At 30.3% G+C, this 18,900-nt stretch overlaps 1 protein-coding gene across 5 annotated transcripts in view; it reads left to right on the forward strand.

Annotated features, from left to right (window-relative positions):
* LOC121120116 (kinesin-like protein KIF19) overlaps nt 1-18,900 on the forward strand; it is a 128,034-nt gene that overhangs the window by 87,389 nt on the left and 21,745 nt on the right. For 3 of the 5 annotated variants that reach the window (XM_071888957.1, XM_071888954.1, XM_040714965.2), the window contains 4 exons: nt 9,126-9,250; nt 9,316-9,431; nt 9,493-9,603; nt 11,487-11,549. In XM_071888957.1, coding sequence (XP_071745058.1) covers nt 9,126-9,250; nt 9,316-9,431; nt 9,493-9,603; nt 11,487-11,549 — 415 coding nt within the window. Of the gene's footprint in view, nt 1-9,125; nt 9,251-9,315; nt 9,432-9,492; nt 9,604-11,486; nt 11,550-11,708; nt 11,826-18,900 lie in introns of all 5 variants that reach the window. The other 2 variants (XM_040714958.2, XM_071888951.1) reach the window with 1 other exon arrangement.

Raw genomic sequence — 18,900 nt, forward strand, 5'->3', positions numbered from 1 at the left:
TCGGTGAAATGGGCGTTCGACAATTTTTTTCCGGACAATTGTTCTAGAACCGATGTAAACATGTGTAGCAAATAGTAAAAAAATAAGTTTGAAAATATAACGTGAATAGAATTTAGAGTTATAAAATAATAATTTCTAACTGATTAGAATTTGATCGAAAAGAACACTTCTCTTGGTGATAAAAAAAATGCATATCCTATCATAGATCTATGAGATAAAGCCCACAGTCTCTTAGGTTATTATTACCAACATGTTGCTTGTAAGAAGACTGTGATTTCAATGTATTAAGTCTATTGATGAAAACATCAAAATAGTGTATTAATCTTAAATAATTAATAGGTTTAGGAAAGTTTTTCAAATAGATAGCTTTAGTTTCATTTTATGGGGTATAAGTTTGATTGGTTTTGGCTTGGTCAAGTAAGGAATATAAGTGCTTAACAGTTTTTTAATTGTTTGACTCCGTATTGTTTGAGTGTGTGTCAAAGATTGACTCCACTAAAGAAAAGATACGCCATATTTTACAGATATTCTTTAATTAAGGTGAAAACCAAATCTAGGAAGCTGAAAATGCGAATAATACTTATAGTAATGCGCAATTTTGGTTCAGTCGATTCCGTTCAGGTAATTTTGATGTCAAGATGTATGCTCGGCATTGCCCACAGTCCTCTCATTGACTCCAACGATGGTAGCAATGTTTCTTTTTTTTTTTTTTAACAAATGTGCATCAAGGAAGTAGGATAAACAACGTAAAATTTTTTAAATGGTTTAAATCTTGTTTAGAGTAATTCCCATCCATTGAGAGGAGTATCCATGGGATTTTTGATAAGGGGGGTTATTTAAGAAATTTAAAACCTTTTTTTGTTGAGAAAATTTTAATTCTTGCTTTTACAAGGGAATGGAGCCTTATGTACATTTATTAGTTTGTAAACAAGGCGACAAGAATGTCCCCATCTTTCCACAAAATAATACAGCTTCCTGAATGATAATATCGTAAAAAAATACATATATACAGGTGTATATTTTATTTACATAGAGGGCGATCTGAAAATTCTTCTCAGAATGTGCTATTTGTTTCAAACAAAAAGATACAGATTGTCACATCATCTTGCGGACAGTATACTTTTTGTTTAGTTTGTTTATGCAATATTAAGGATAATTTTTTGTTTATTATTAAAAGAAAAAAATAAATAATTCTAAACCAATTTATGTATAATGTTCATTACTATAAATGGTAATTATTATAATGTATTTCTTACACTAACTCAATGGTTTAATAAAACCATTGGTTGTATAAATAAAACAAACAAAAACAATGAAACTAAGCTACCATCCTAATATTTAACCAACTTATACAAACTTATTTGAAAATGAAAAGCGTTTTACAAGTAATATAAGATGATTATTTTGTGCACATAAATATAACTTCACGTTTCATGGTTTTGTTGGAGTAACATTTAAATAATATGTAATACCATCAATCTTTAAATTATACTGCAATAATTGTATGGTTATTAAAATGGTAGCTTAGTTTCATTATTTATGGGTTTCATAATATTAATACAACTTTTTAGCTAAAGCATTGATTTTGGGTGAGAAATATATTATAAAAATAAGCATTTATGGGAATGAATATAACTCGTGAATTGATTTAAAGTCATAAGATTTTCTTAACCATAACACCTCTAAAATACATTTAATTAGAACTTTTATTTATATAAATAATTAAACTTATCATATCTCCCAGCGCAAAGACTCTAATCGTTTTTCTAAAGTAAGATATTTATTAAATCTTGATCGGGCAATTTTTTAACAAAAATTAGTTTAAAATATTTATACTAAAAAAATAGGGGAGGTCAATCATACTTCTTTATAACAGAATCAAAAAAAAGTTGTTTAAAGTATTTTGTTATATGAGTCAATAGCTATCAAATGATGTATTATATGCATTTATAAGGTCAGTACTTTACACACTATGTCTAATCAAAGAAACAAAAATATTCAAGACGATTTTTAATCCAATCAATCAATCAAGTAAATACTCTAAAAAATATGAAGTTGATACATTTACAAATCTGAAATTTCAATTGTAAGTTTTTCAAAAATAGACTATTTGAAATACGAAATTTTATTCAAATTGGACCAAAAAACAGGTTTAAATTTTCCATGGAATGGCCTATATACATACGTACATATATCGGGTGTTCGAAAAGTGTTGTAATGTTATTAAAATGAAAATTTAAGTGATTTAGTAGGCTTTTTTTGCTTGAATTTTTGTTGGCATTGAGAAATTGTAGAATCTTCTCAACTTGCTCTCTTCAGAGATAAGATGTATGTAGTCCTCCTCCGTAATTTAGCATCAATAGAGTTCTGAATTCAAAATAATTAGCTTTGTACCACTTTACTCTTCTCTATGATTTTTTTTTTCATCGTTGTTGCCACTGTGAATTAGCAGAACAGCCTCTAAATCACAACTGAACATCCAGACAATATCTCAGCTTCAGTAAGAAATGTCTTCACGGAACCATATCGGCTGGAACAATAGTCTTGGGTGTTGTAGAGACTCCGTTCTCATTTTTATGGAGAGGAAGGAGCGGTTTAATGCAGATACTTACCTCAAACTTCTGTGTATTAAAATCCTACTTTGAGCCAAACAACTTTGTATTAGCTATAGACGGAGTTCTGTGTCTTTGCACTGCTTATATCCAGGCCTTCCCAGTCAAAATTACCCGGATTTTGGGACTTCAATATGTGAACTTCCTCTTCTCAAGAATGTAAATCCCTTGGACTACTCTATCAAGGCGTGGCAGGAGTAAATTGTGTGTATTACTACTCACAGGAGTGTTCAGTATTCTCTAAAGCCTTCAATAAAGAAGGAATGGATCAAGTTCGAGTCACAAAATCTACTCAAAACATTCCAGAGATTTAGGACTGGTATTGTGGCAATTATTAGAGCTTAGGACTCACATATCAACTACGAGTTGTGTCGAGCAATATTTTGAGATGATTTTGTAAAATAAATGTCCTCAAAAAACCTCTTGTTTCAATTTTAGTTTCGAAATTTTGAAAATGATAAAATGTGTACTACTAGATAAGATCAACCTTGTATATGATAAACATAAATATGTATACGTACACACTCTTCAAGCTTCTCTTGTTATTATTATGGATCTTAAAGAATGAAAATTAACCCATATTTTCATTCAATTGTATTCCTGTATCCATAGTATAAATATCAACTATAATATTTAATTTTCAACACCCCCTAAAAGAAAAAAAAATACCATGACTTATCTATACAATAAAAAAATGACAAAATTGCATGTCCTTTTACAAAATCACAAGTGTTTGTTCTTTTCATTCCTTTAAGATAATCAATTATTATTAATATTATTTGTTGTTGAGCATTCACCTACTTTTGATTTGTTTGATTATGAGTGTTTGATCCTAATTGTGCTATTGTGTTTATTTTATACTTATTTATATTTATAGTATATATTTATTTTTATTTGACAGTGAAGATATTAAAGTCATTAATCTCAATTTGAAAAAAATAAAATATATGTAGGGATTTATGTATTATTTGCAAATTACAAAAAGTAGGTTACTTAAATTAAGATTCATAGTCCCTGAACTATAAATCTGGTAATCTATGTATGTGTGCAAATATTGTAACTCGTATGATGAAATTGACAAAGTTATAAAACTAAAAGTATGATGAGAAATTTAAAACAAAGCTTTAGTTAACCAACTCAAAAATACCAGATCTATCTTGTTGTGAGATGTTAATTCCCACGTCTCACTTGATACGTCATGGCTATTTCATAATTTATTATTTTTGATAAATAAAAAAAAGTAAAAAGGTATAAGAATATTCTTATGCTCCGTTTCCAAAAGACAAGAATAAAATTTACTATATACATGCCATGTCAACAATTTCTATAGATGGAGTTGAGAGTAAACCAGTTAAATTGAATAAAAGCTGTCGGCAGGGAGGTCTTTCTACTCCATTTATTTTTATTGCTGCGATTAATGTGCTTGTAGTAGAGATATCAAGAAGTATGGTAGGTTTGGAGTAGGTTTTGGGGGATATACGTATCTAATTAATGCAAATGATGTTACTATGTCAGTGGAAGCAAATTCAGAGGCTCAATTAAAAACGAGGCTGGAAGTACTATTAAATTTCTTTGGGAAATTTAGGAAGAGGTCCAGTCTGGAGCTCAATTTGAATAAAACTGCTATTATGCCTATCAGTTCATGGAATCCTTCTCGAGAGCTCAAAGTTGGAATTTGCAATATAAAAAAGGAACTAATTGAAGTCGCTTTTTTCGATGATGGAGAAAAATGCTTAGCTCTCTCGAAGTTAAGCGCTGGCCAAAAAACTTAACAAATGATTTTATTCATTCATAAAAATATTGAAGAAATTGTCAACAAGATGTAAACATTTTTTTTGGAAATTTTGGAGCTGCCTGATAGTTTTTAAAAAGTTGACTTAGCACATTAGAATGGTAAGGAAAACTACGCGGGGGCATCAGAAAAAGTTGCTTTGCTCCACGTATACAATTATCTTGCTGAAAGAGGAGTGGCGCTCATTACAGAATATATTGGGTTGATAATAAATGACAAATCACAACTTGAATGTATTCTATAAGTCGTGGAAGGCCATCGAAAGATCTACCCTAACACCAACCAGAAAATACTTACAATATTAAAAAAAAATATACCCAAATATACTCATTTGATAATAAATTTACTTAGAAAATAAAATATTTTGAACTGAAGAAATCTTGTGTAGTAACATGTAAAAATAATTTAAGTAAGTACTTGTTCATTTATTTGATATATCATAAAGAAAAAATAACAAAAATGTTTCCATATGATATATCTTTTTGTAAATACCATCTTCGACTAGGATGAACTAGATTTTTAGGCTGGTTTTATGTGTTTAATTTTTTCGCTGAATTTAATGAAAATTAAATATAATTGCAAATTTTTATATTTGTTAGTACAACAAATAGGTTGCAATATGCTAAAGAAATAAAACAAGGGTCATAAGTTAAAATTTAAGAAACTTCAATTGACATAATTTTCAACACATAGATGTTATTTTTGTTGCAATAAATATAAATATATTATATTTCAAATTCAATGAGGTCAATTTAGTGTTTTTCCAAAAAAAAATTAATCTGGCAGTATTCAATAAAAAACTTTGTTGTTGATTTGTCTTTTAAATTTTCAAAACTTTAGGGCCTCTCAATATTATTCAAAACCGTTTAAACTTTTCTCAAATGTTTTTTGTACAATTAGAAACCATTTTTTAACCTAAGCCATTTACTTTTTCACAAGGCATGATTTTATGGTCACTCAAATCGACATCCTTTCTTTAATTATAGAACTACATTTACTCCATATGACTTAAGAATTGTTTTTCAAGTATATTTACATTGTGTATATTTCGTTCTCTAGAAACGACCAAGACGCACAATGAGTTCAAAAAATAACTCTCCCGGGAGCATTGTCCATTGTACTACATCGATCCATGCGTTTTTGTGTCGTTGGTAATCTAGAAGGATTTTTTTTATTTTCCAAATCTACAACCATTATTATTTAAATATTGACTAGAGAACATATAGGTATATAGTTATCACTTGTGCACGTGCTCATGAAATACGAAGAGCAACAATAAGGGTTGGGAAATTTTGAAATAAATTTTCTTTGTGGTGCAGCAAGGCAGAAAATAAAAGCATAGTTTCACAAACTAGACACATTTTGTATGCATATAATGTTGCTCTGTTTAGCAATATGATAGTGGACCTAGAAACAGAACTGAAAGCATCACTAGATCATTAAAAAAATGATCTTTATATGACGTAATCACTCAAATTTTTGTGCCTCCCCTCACTCCAGAATAAGTTACCTTCTAAAAAAAATCTTTAACATAATGCTAGAAACCAGCAAACGAAGGCTCAAGCGGCCCACTGCAAATGGGGAACTAAGAAATTACGACAATGGCATAACACAAGTTCAAAATGCCATTTGTCATACTTTTATGAGAAAAAAATATTTATTAGATTTCAATAGTCAAACATATACTTATATTTAAAAAAATCAGGCTTGTGAATGTAATAATTCACAGTTTTTACAAAATTATTTAATTTCAACATCAAGAGCATCGCCAATCTCTTTTTAGGTATATGTTTACTTTCGACTATTTGAATCAAATTAGTGAGTGTTTTTTTTTTAATAAAAATATTATAAATGATTGACAAATGTCCTTATCATGAACTTATGATGTGTCATTGTTAAATATGGGATGTGCGTAAAGAAAAAAACTAATTATAGGAAAAACAGTTAAACATGTGCTCTTTCTTCTTTTTGTTCTAATTTAATAAGCCGTTGGTATATTAATATCCCCCTCTATAAAAATAATTATTGCCTATTTTTAGTGTAAATTGAGTTAAAAATGCATAATAAAATAAGCCTGAATTGAAATATAATTATAATATTTTACATATACTAATGCTATTTTAAATGTAGAAGGTTCTCATATCAGCACTTCACCCTTTGTAAGTCGAAATTGAAGACATTGACAGCTGATATTTGAAATTATTGCAACCTTTCAATAATAAGGAAATAATTTTGCAAAGCAAAGAATATATTATTAGATTAAGAGGAGAGGTATCTCAGCTTTTTAGAGATCTTTGGATGATTATGAAAGTAAATGGAAGGTCTCAATATATGCAAGAGGTTGTGAGTTTGGCTATTAGAAAGTGGGGGGGGAGGCGTAATAGGTATCATGGAGATGAAATTCTATGTCATCCAATCCATTCAACCCTCAAACAGAAAATTACTTAAAATATTCATAAATAGAAATGTCGAGTACATACTACAATAATTGTCTTTCTTGACTCAATTGATCACAATTGAGTCAAGATCCTAAAAAGGTTGCAACATTCGAATTTCAAATATCCACTGTGGTTGTCTCCCATTTTGATATAGAAAGAGAAAGTATTACCAGCAGACACAACTTATACAGTGTACTCTTTTTATTTTCCAAGGCTGGTATCATTATTTTATTTTTTATTTTTTTGGAGGAGAGAAACTATAAGTATAAATAAATCACTTGTGCGTGAAAAACGAAAAGTAGCAATGAGGAGTTATAAGTGGAAGCCTGTGTTGAACTCAGAGAAGAATTTCCATGGACATGGAGTAATTCTTACCGACTTGATTGCTTAATACTGAGTGGGGCTTGTGTTTATTTCTCTCCTCTCATGGCTGCTTGCAGCTGATGTAAGAAAATGTTATGTCATCTAAGCTACTCTCCCCCCAAATACTCATCAAATTGCCAGGGTTACCAGTTGAATAATAAGTTATTTTTATTTTTATGCATACCGTCGGGTTTTAATTGGTTTTAAACAGATGATAAATAAGTAATTTGAATCGATTAAAAGGAATAGATATCCTCCATTAACATTTAATTGGTACTGTAAAATACGGAGTTTATTATACAATAAAAGTTTATAGGACGTAAAAATTGTAACATTTACATTATGTCCTTACCAATTGCAACTTGAACACCATATAATATTATATACAATAAATTCTATAAAGAGTAAATGGTTTTTCTTTTTAAGAAAATAAGTGTCAAATTTTTATTTATGTACAATTACATATACGATCGACCTTAAGTAGATTTTTGAATTTTATTATATTATTTACAATTGGAGTAAACATGCTATAGTAATTTATATCTGAAATGCTATATACAGGGTGCGGCTCATATTGTAATTAATTGATTAATGATAATTATAGACAATTTTATAAATATACATATATTTAGATATAACACATGGGCCGAAAAGTAACGGAGTTAACAAAGAAAACACGGAATATTTAGTTCAAAATTGGCTTTTTTAAATTATTATTTTTTTTCATTCGCTTTATGGAGCGAAGTCCCCGTAACACTTTTCAAGCCATTGTTTAGCTTGAACCATATTTTTTTCCTATCAGGAAGTTTGGTATAATTTAAAAAAGAAATTTTTTTATCCATTGTTTTGAAAATAAAAAAAGTAGCGTCACAAAATAACTCACAAGCTAAAGAAGACATAGGACCACAACTTTTTGACACCTGTCTTTTGAAGGTTGGCACTCATTTAAAATTAGGGGAGTTAATAAAAGAAAATACTTTTCAGCACATGTGTTATCCATAAATAATGATAATTTAACTTTTCTCCTTCTGCTAACACACGTTTCTCCAAAACCAAGACCCGAAGCTATGTATAGGTAGCGATTATTTTTTCTGGGTCAATTATGGCCCATTATCGTACAAATTGAGGCCTTTTGGTGTTCTACATTTGGATGACATGCCTCCTAGCCCTTCCTCTCGACAATACTACAGAAATAATAATCCTGAGTTTTTTGATTATCTTTGTGTAGATTGTCTTCTTATGGAATCTAAGTTATTGATCAATGGTCTGTATGCTGCATCAACCCATTTTGTGATAATTTCATCCAAACATACTCCCAGGAGCACATTTAACAATCACATCCACCCCTTTCCTCCAAAAAAATGGTGCTCTCTGAAATGCAGACGACCTCTTTCATCGTCTTAAAATCGACATGTGCTTGGAGTAAATCAAGGATTCTTTATATTTAATATTGTTGCTTCGGCATTTTTACTTTATGTAAAGCTCCAGAAAAGGCCATTTGGTTGGTTTAAATTTTTTTTATGGGTTACCAATAGATAAAATATAATTTAGCCTATAAATTTACTGTCACTGTCTCAGTGCACCTTGTATTCCAATAGGAGTGAATGAGTGAACACACACTAGTCCCATATCATTTTATTTTCCAATTATGACTTTGCTTATGATTTTGTGCCTTGAAGGGGATGTAATATTTATGGTTCTAAGATTTCAGATGAATCCTTCATTTATCATTTTTCCAATTCAAGGATTTACTCACACTTAAAAAAATATATTTACTTTTAGTTTTATATTAATACATAAACACTTTTATCCTAGAGTTACTTTCCTTTAAAATATGAAAAATTGCTTAATATTTTACCAAATACGTTTTTTTAACATATGAAGGTTATGCATAATTTATAGAGCTTTCCTTAATTGTAGGGAGTTCCGTTTCTATGCCTCCAGAGCTAATCGGAATGTATAGTCTTTACCAACAAGAGTTGGAGAATAGACAAAATGATGGGAGCGAACAAGAGTACATAACGGATCTAAACGCTTTATTTCGTGTAAGTCCAAACAAGATTAAAAGGTCATCATTTGTTTTTGAGACTATACAAATATTATGTTTCAGTCGCCAAGTACACTCTCACTTCATGACCCCCACGAGAACAAATCAGAGAAGAGAAAATCTGCTATGAGTAGTAGCAGTAGCTGTCAGTCTGTTCTACCGCCCATTGGATATAAATTGTAATACTCGTCAATTATCTTATAACTACATATTATGTAATAATCACCACTTGTTTTACAGAGATCATGTAGGACAAGATAAACTATTCCAAAAGTCGGAACGTCCAATGGACCACTTTGTTGGACATTATAGTGATGATAGTTTGAGTGTTTCAAGTTCCCGGCCATCAAGGTATGTTTTCACTAATAAAAAGTATTTTCTAATGGTACATATACTTAAGTATCCGAGGAAGAGCACATTGTAGGAATGCCTTTTTTAGATTTATAGTCAATAAAATATGTTTTTTTTAATAGTCCTACTTTGTCATATACATTTACGAAAGAATTTGTCTGTTAATTCTAAAATTTGACAATTCTTTAGTTGTTAAATAGTTACTTTTAATATGTTTATATAGAATCTCTCAATGAAAAGTTTTCGAAAAGCAAGAAATAAAAAACCCAAGTTTGGGGAAGTTACTTATCTGTTATTACTTTTAAAAATTTGTGTACAAAATCTTAAATCTGTACTATCATTATAGTACAGAAATTTAAAAAAACCATTTATATTTTTACTAAATTATATAAATGACTACTTGAAAAAAGAAAAATACCCTCAATGACGTCACAATGAATTGATTTTACGTTTTTTGAGGACCAGCAAGGGAGTTCGAACTGGATTAAATAAGGACTGATACAACACTAGTGGAAAGCCCTTTACATTCTGTTTTTAAGAATAATCTAAGAATTGCTCTTGGTTCTTAACATAAAGATAAAAGATTTTTTTTTAATCACACAGGGTTCTTAATAATGCTCTGATCAGAGATTTACTGACATTTTCCGATGTAAATCTTTTTGTGATATGGAAAACCTTTATATTTTGTTTATTAAAGAACAGCCCAACAGTTGCGAATAGTGACGTATGACTAATTAATACCATATTATTTCCAGCCTTTCCTTTTTCCTTTTTGTCTCTTTCAATCATTTTTCTGTAAGAAAAAAAAAAAAAAAGACTGTATGTGAGCGTATAGTTGTTCAATGTTTTCACTCTCCCCAACTGATTGACAACATTTTTATTAGGATTAAAAGTTGGTTCAACAACGGATTTTATTTTCGGTTCGGTCTTATGTTATTTTTTATAGACCGATTCTTTTTCGGTCTCACTTAATGGGCCAATTTTTTTCGGTCTCATAAATTATAAGAGACCGAATATCCTTTTTTTTATATTAATAGTAATCGATGATTTCGTTATATTAAAAAAGATCTTAAATAGATTATAAATATCTTGCTATCCTTGAAAATCTAAAAAGTACACTATATGTTATTGATTCTAGAAGAAATACTGTATATTTATAGCATTCAGAAATTAGGATAGTACCTAAATTTAGACAATTTTAAAGACCTATGATCCTTTTTAATTCATTAAGACCGGATTAAGTGGACTTCTGTGTTCTCCAAGAGTTAGAACAAAAGGAAGATAAAGAGAATCAAAGTAATATAGTTTTAGCTAGATAAAAGAGATAGTCTCAAGAAATTTTTGTATTCTTGTATTTTTGAGGTACGACAAGATGACAATTTATACGAGCTATCTCTGTTTAAGCTTCATATGACGTCATTGTAACATGTTTACAATTGAACACACATATGTCGTTTTTAACAATCGGTCTCCACCGATTTTTTCGGACCGAATTGTTCCTTTGGACTTATCTCTACTGACATTTTCCGTACGAGCGATCTTAGCTAAATTTTTCTAAGAGACCAGTTTAGAACAAATTTATACAAAGGACCAACATAGCTGGTTCAAAAAAAAAAAAAAAAAAAAAAATCATCATTACTTTCTTAAAGAGGTGTAAGACTTCCAGACCGACACGCAACTGTAATTTTTATATAACACTAACTAGTATATATGTTTAAATGCTCGAAAGAATTAATTCTGGTAGATTAGGCTAATACTCATTAAGTGTTGACATTTTTTTAACGGAGTTACCAATGCAAGATATAAAATACTTTCACCACAATTCCAAATGACACTAATAATTAATGAATCTTATAATATAATATTTCATTATTTTTTTTCAGTGAATTGGGAATACATGACTATGAGAGTGGGGTTCCATTGCTACCACCCATCTCTTCCTCAATGTAAGTAATACAATTAAATAAGTTTTAATATAAAATAAGAGGTTTCATAGAATGAGTTCCATTTCCTTTTGATACATGTTCCTTTATTTGTACAAATGATTTAAATGAAATTATACTAATTATACCTAATGTATAATGTATACCTTATGTATAAAAAAGGTATCGGAGTCATTCAATCTCAGAGGATATCCATCGAACACCCTCTACAAGTTATCGTTCTCGTGGATTGATATATCATCATTCAAGGCTCCCTTCACCTAGAAACTTGCTTACGAGGTACAAAATACATTTATTTCCAAAATACAATAATTATACTGGGTGTGACAGCGTAACACGGAAATAAATATATATATATTTGAGCTAATATTCAGTTATATAAATAGTGTGGTAGCCAATAAAAAGACTGCAAAGGTTGTATAATTTAAAAGACACCAAATGGCAACGGAATGTAGTTTTTCAAGAGTGGAGCGGGGGGTGTAAGTTATCAGTTATAAGACATACGTGACACATTCGACATGGATTACTCCCATTCAGACTAAGATACAAAAATGTTTTTGCATAGCATCATTATTGTTGGAGCGTGGTTGAGAGGAAATCACATGATGTCCATAACCAAAGCCTGGAAATATTAAATGTTTTTATTTACAAAACATGGACAATTTGGATCCATTCCAGCCATGAGAATTACTGAAAGGTGTTATAAATATCCTCCTCCTTTAGAAAGCAATTGTCTGTGCAAATGCAAATCAAGTTACCTATAATTTCAAATCTAGCAGTTATATCTTTCCTAATTTTTTAGGGTGGGTTCATTACTTGTCCTTTTACACTTTTGAGATTTTTTTCTTCCTTGTAGCATACTCTTTTCAAAGGTTTTTTTGTATGACAAGAGACAAGGAACTATTAACATATTCCTCAATTTTTAGATTTTCCTACTCTATGACGTCATATGAAAAATTCAAAGGTCATCATTTTATTCATGATGATTAATTTTTGGTGTACAAATTGTCTCTATAATAATTGTATCAGGTTTTGATAATTTGATATATCTACATGGAACAAATAATTTTCTCACCTTTTTAATATTTTTTTCCCCTCAGCGATGTTTTTTTTTTTGCATTGGGGTTTTCATTTTATATACATAAATGATATAAGAAATAAATGAAGGAAGAAGGATCATGTTAAAAAATTAACATAAATACAGATTTTAGTTTATAATTATCCCCATTCTAAAAAAAAAACACCATGAAAATGTACCAAAAGTCTCCATAGTAAGACTATTTCTTTTTTAAAGCTTTGTAAGTCCTTACAATCCATATTAAAGTGTCCAAATATTTAGCCAACATCAAAGTGTAATATCTAATAACATCAGGAACATATTTCTATCCAGGTCCAGAGGTGTCCGGAATCATTAAAGAGAGGCAGCATATCTTGCAATAGTTAAAATGATAACAGCTTTTATCTCTTCAGTAGCTAAGGGTTCATATAGTAATTTTGCCGCCAATAAGAGCTTTGGAATTCAACAAGGCCAATTCCAACGTCTTTGTCTCTCCTGGAGATACCTATGGTTTTGAAAGTCCAAACAAAACTAGTGCTTTTGTGAGTTTTGATTCTGGGTCATCCAGTCCCTTTACGTTTATCCGTTATATTATATTGTTTTATAATTTGAACACTGGGACAATCTACAAAAGTGTGTATAAAAGAGCATTTTGAAGGATAAGGCCTGCCGAGATTTGAAAATGTGCGGTAAATTTTTGTTACAATAAATATGTACCAAGGATTTATCACAAGATTTCGGGAGGTCTAAAATTTTTCTATAATTTTCCCATATCTCAATAACATTACCATTAAAACCCCTCAAATATATCATTTTCAAATGCCATTGTGTAGGAGGAATATGGTTCCTAGCAGTTCTAATAAGTGGAAAACAAAATTTACCCTTCCCAAGTACCAAACCAGGGTATTTCGGAAGGTCAAAATAAGCAAAAAAATGCCAGTCAAAATAAAATTACTTATAACCAGACTTTCTAGCCAGTTTGTACTCTCTGTATTACTGAAGAAATATTTCTTTGCTAAGTTTTTATGAATTACATCTATGGTAGAGTTCAATTCATACGTTGGTGCTCCATAACATAAAAGACAATGAGATTTTCTTGACTGATCCATTTCATAAAATAGTACCCATATTCGAAGCATGTATAGGGGAGTACCTGTCACAGTAACTCTATATTCCAAGGGGAGATTTTTCGTTATGTCAATAAAAATCTTATAGTATATCTTGGGTGTAATAGAAGAAAGTAGAGTTAGCCCACTTCCTATATATATATATATTTATTTTGCCTTTTGGGAGAATAGACAAACTTCGAATGAAAAAGTCACTTCAGCCACGAATTTTCTTCATCTATTATAAAAGAAGCAGAGAATGTTCCTTATATAAAACAAGAGGAACAATTTCAGCGCAATACAGTCCTGCTCTTGACAGTTTGTATTTTATCAATTCTCTTACTTTTTTTATAAACCAATTGGACACAGTGTCGTCCATTTTATAAAAGTTAGACCGTGTATTTCCCGTTTAATGCCTAAATTTTCAACTCTATTTTTGACATTACAATCTAAGAGTTTAGTGGAATAATTTGACTTTTATTTCTCTGCTGGGAGAACAAACGCTTTACTTTTATTAATTACCATGCTAGACCTTTGTAAATATTTTATAAAAGACTCTAGAATGACTTCGATTTTTCTAAGCACTTAACGTTCTGTGTTGGGCTGGACCAATAATCTGACATCCTCCGTAAAAGTATCAAGTAAATGTTTAAAATTACCTAAGGAAATTCTAAAGCCCCTATATTTCAATTGCGGCAATAAATCACAAAGGTCTGTAGGACACCCTTGCCTGCAGCTTCTCTTGAGAAGAATAGGCTCACTTACACAACCATCGATCTCGATGGTATATGATTAATTATAGACCAAGGCTGTTATAGGATTGAAAAAACACTAAGGCCATAGCATTTAAACAACCCAAAGTATATGGCTATGTTTAATAGAATCAAATGCCTTGTAAAAATCCACCGTAATGATTGCCCCAAATTTGTTATTCTCCTTTAAAGAATCAACAGCGGTCCTAATATTTCTAGATGTATAATTTATTTTCCTATTTCTTAGAAATTTCTTATTTCTATTTATTTAACCTTTTGGCTGAGGATAAACTCTTTTTTTATTAATTTATTATTAATTTTTTTAAATTACTCCTGCTAGCATTCTATATGTTTCGTTCAAAACTGTTATTGGCCTCCAACTACCAAATTGAGTAGTGTATCCTTTCTTAGGGATGAGTGCAATTCTATCACGTGTTATAGAAGTAAGTAATTTTCCATATTTCTCCATCGAAACTCTCAACTTAAACAGAAGCAGAACAAAAACATCGAGGAGGATAACAAAAATTTTACTCCCTAAACCATCAGGTCGCCCTGCTTTATTTCTTTTAAAACTATATTTTACGTAACACAAAATATTTTGTGATGTGAACCCAGGAATCATGTCATATGGTTTCCATTTTGTAGGAAAATTGCTTCGGTGGTCTCCAAGAATATTCTAAAATTAAGAACAGAAGAAGACCTAAGAATCCTTAGTTTTTTTAAGCCTTTATGTTCCAAAACTTTATTTATTTATTTTTTTTTTTTTTGCGTATTCCCATTTGAATTTTTCCTCACAATACCATAATTTAAGGAGTTTTTTTGGCAACTTTGAACTTGTAATCAACTTACTTACTAAAATAAAATGTTTTAAAAATTATATTTCACTAATATTTTTAAAAACCTTTTTTTGTAATATTTCTTGACACCAGTTTTGATATGTAAGCTTGTGAAATGCGAGATTCTTCTTCGAATACTGAACTATCACTCTTTCTTACGCTTTCTCTCTATCTCTTCCTGTTTTATGTCTTTTGAAACAAGGAATATCAATCATGACCCACCTTTATTACGTACATACACGTAAACCTCTTAGATTGGGCGTTAAAGTAAACTAGTTGCAATATGATTGATTTTTATGCAATCTGATTTCAATCCCTCTCTTCTGATATAAAAAGAGGACTATTAAAGAGATTTGTTTTTAGTCAAGATGCATTATCTAAGAAAAACAGTAGAAAGTCTGCATTGTGCTGGCAAACATCCCTTCAACTTTATCAAATTTGAGACCTTCAATCAATCTCAGTTCAGTTAAATATAACGTTAAAATGAATCGGCAGACTGGAAATGTTGATGATAAAACAAGAAGTGGACACCCAAGGTCTGTATGGAACCCGAATAACGTCCAGAAAGTTAAATTAGAAATATACAGAAGCACCAATGAAAAAAAAATGGCTAAGAATATCAACGTCTCAAGGACTTCGATGAATTGAATCATCTAAAAGGACTTAGGGATGGTTTCTCTGAAGTTTCTTTACCGTCACAATCTCACAGATAATGCACGATTCAAACAAATAACAAATTATTAGAACTTTGCACGCGGAGAGGAAATATTGTCTTTTTGGAGTAAAAGAAATGGGTCCTGGATCAAAAATTCAACCATCAAAACGACCAAATCTTGGCCTCATTATCGAAAGATGTATTCTTAGACCAAATAACAATTTCAAAACGGGTTAATGGTCGATCCCTTTTGGTATGGGCAGGGATATCAAGTAAAGGAGATAAGCTTCCTTTGATTTTTATTTCGGAGAGCCTCCGTTTGAACACGGGTGACTGCATTTAATATGTTTTGGAGGCTGTGGTACTTCCGTGGTTTAAAGCCAATCCATTTAAAACGATTAAAGTGACCTTGCAGGAATATGGAGCTATAATACATACCAGCGTTCAATGCCAAGAGTGGCTTAAAGTAAATATTCCTTTTGGGGGCAAATCTATTTGGTCCCCTTCGTGTCCATATCTTAACACCCTCGACTACTTTGTGTAGGATTATCAAAGGTAAAAACTGGTCCATATTTAAATTTGGAAGATCTCTGTGCCTCAATTAAGATGGAATTATAAATTACAACTCTGCAACAAATCCTCAAGGTTAATTTCCATTTTTTATTTGCAAACGAATGTTCAATAAGGCTTTGAATATATTTAGGAAAGAAAGTTCATTACTCAGGAATTAAATAATAATTTACAACTGCTAAGGAAAATAAAATTCATATTCAGATTACCAAATTAAAAAAAATGGGACATCTAAAAAGGAAAAACGATTTTCATCACTACTGATAATTATCGAGCAACCCCTCCATGTTTCATGATCACATGAACTAGTTATGAATTCATAGTTAGATGCTCCCTTCTCTAGGGTAATACAATAATGATAACAGCTTTGGTGATAAAAAAAGCCCCTTTTCAGATTACCTACTAGAACAAGCTTTTGTCTAGGGCGTATTTTATATACTTTGGATCATAATTGAAAGACACCGTATTTTGGGGGCTCAAAGTTGATATTTTTACTGTTTGAAATTAACAAATTTACAATAAATCATGATTAAACTCCATCAAATGGGTACATGAATAAAAAAAAGGCTTAATAGTTACTTTGAATACCACTTGATGCCAATTATAAATGGGGATATTTGAAAAAGTTACGCTGCCAGACCCTATTCAAATATCTTCTTACTTTGAACAAAATTGTACACTTTATTCAATTATTAATTAAATACATTTCGATTTTTATCTATATTCTTTTTAGAAGTGGTTTGATATTAATCCTATTTTCTTTTGAATATATCATTTGTCCTTGCTTTCTTTTTGCATGAACAACTTTTAGTACACATTTTTTCATTTTTTAAACCACAAATACACATACATACATATATAAATTTGTCTCATACCATTAATATAATTCATTCTATTAAACTTGGAGGTGGTTGGAAGAGACACACATTGAATAATCTGCACATATTGGAATATGCAAATGAATATCTTCATATTTTTAATTTATATTCAGGTATTTCGAATGATTTAAATATAAAGAATGGGGAATAAAATAGTACTAATCTTATTGGACAAGATCTATAAAGGAATCAATACTTTTTTATGAAAATTTCCCTTTCCTTCTTCTTTTTTATCTCCTTAAAAAGTATCTCAAACTTATATTCATATTCAGAGCAAATGCTGAAAATATGAATATCTTACATATACCTTCATATTTGAAGAAATATTTAGATTTTAACTTTCCTTATTTCTATAAAAACTACTAATATGCAGAGTTGGATTCAATCATTACTCGAATCTGAACAATACTCAGGATAAGTATTTTTTTTTTCCTGTAAATTACTTAAACTCGTCCAAAATATCTTTTGAAAAATTCAACATAGCTTGAACTTGAACCACGGAAACTCAAAATATTTTGATGAGTTTCGAGTCATCATATATTTAGTTATTTATTTTCAATATCAAGGAATATCTATATATAATCCTTTGGATTACAAATTTATTAATAATTATTCCAAATAAAGGATATTAATGGGGCCAAATTTACAAATAATTCTTATGTAATTATTCATAACAAAGGATAGGAAGGGCACAAACCTACAGATTATAACTATTATACAAGTTATAAGAGCCACTCCTATTTTACAGTTAATAACGGACATGTTTAGCTCAGCAGGCCAAGGGGAACGTAATATTTTCATGTTATATAATGATGTTTTCGTGAATTCTTGATCCAGTTTTAGAAACTCGTAAGAAATATGGGTATCTTAGCCTTACTTGAACTCAACCTTGACTTTATTCCTCGAAATCTTGAACTCCACCAAACTCGATTTCAACTCTACTAATAAGGTAATTTGTGACCAGATGCAAAAAAAACTATGTATCGTTTAATCTTAGTTCAACAAAAAATAGGGCAGATCCTCATTTCCATGGATCCAGGTAGGTTAGGATTGTTAGACATAAATATTCGAGTAAACTTTATGTACCTGAACTTTCAGATCAAGATCAGACACCAAAATTAACCGGTTTGGATCTGAATAAAATACTATCCATATTAAAGGTTATATTTTTACTGATTTCGAAAAAATGAATAACATTATGATATTGCGTTTTAGGAAATAACAATTATTTATCATTCAAATTATTGAAATAATAACATTAGGTACGTCGTAATCCATTGTAACCCAATATACTCTTTGATAGCTTGGGCAACATAGTAAACAGTTGATTTCATAAAATTAATCATCTCATTGGGCGTGGACGATTTTACAAACCATGCTTTAAGTCAGAGTCGGACATCATTTGACGTTCTCGTTCTTCTGGTTTTATGTTATTATGTGTATAGACCACTTAGATGTATTTTGCATAATAAAATTAATCAGTCTCCCATCCCACCCTTA

This window comes from Lepeophtheirus salmonis, chromosome 1 (genome assembly GCF_016086655.4).
Source record: "Lepeophtheirus salmonis chromosome 1, UVic_Lsal_1.4, whole genome shotgun sequence".
Classification (NCBI taxonomy): domain Eukaryota; kingdom Metazoa; phylum Arthropoda; class Copepoda; order Siphonostomatoida; family Caligidae; genus Lepeophtheirus; species Lepeophtheirus salmonis.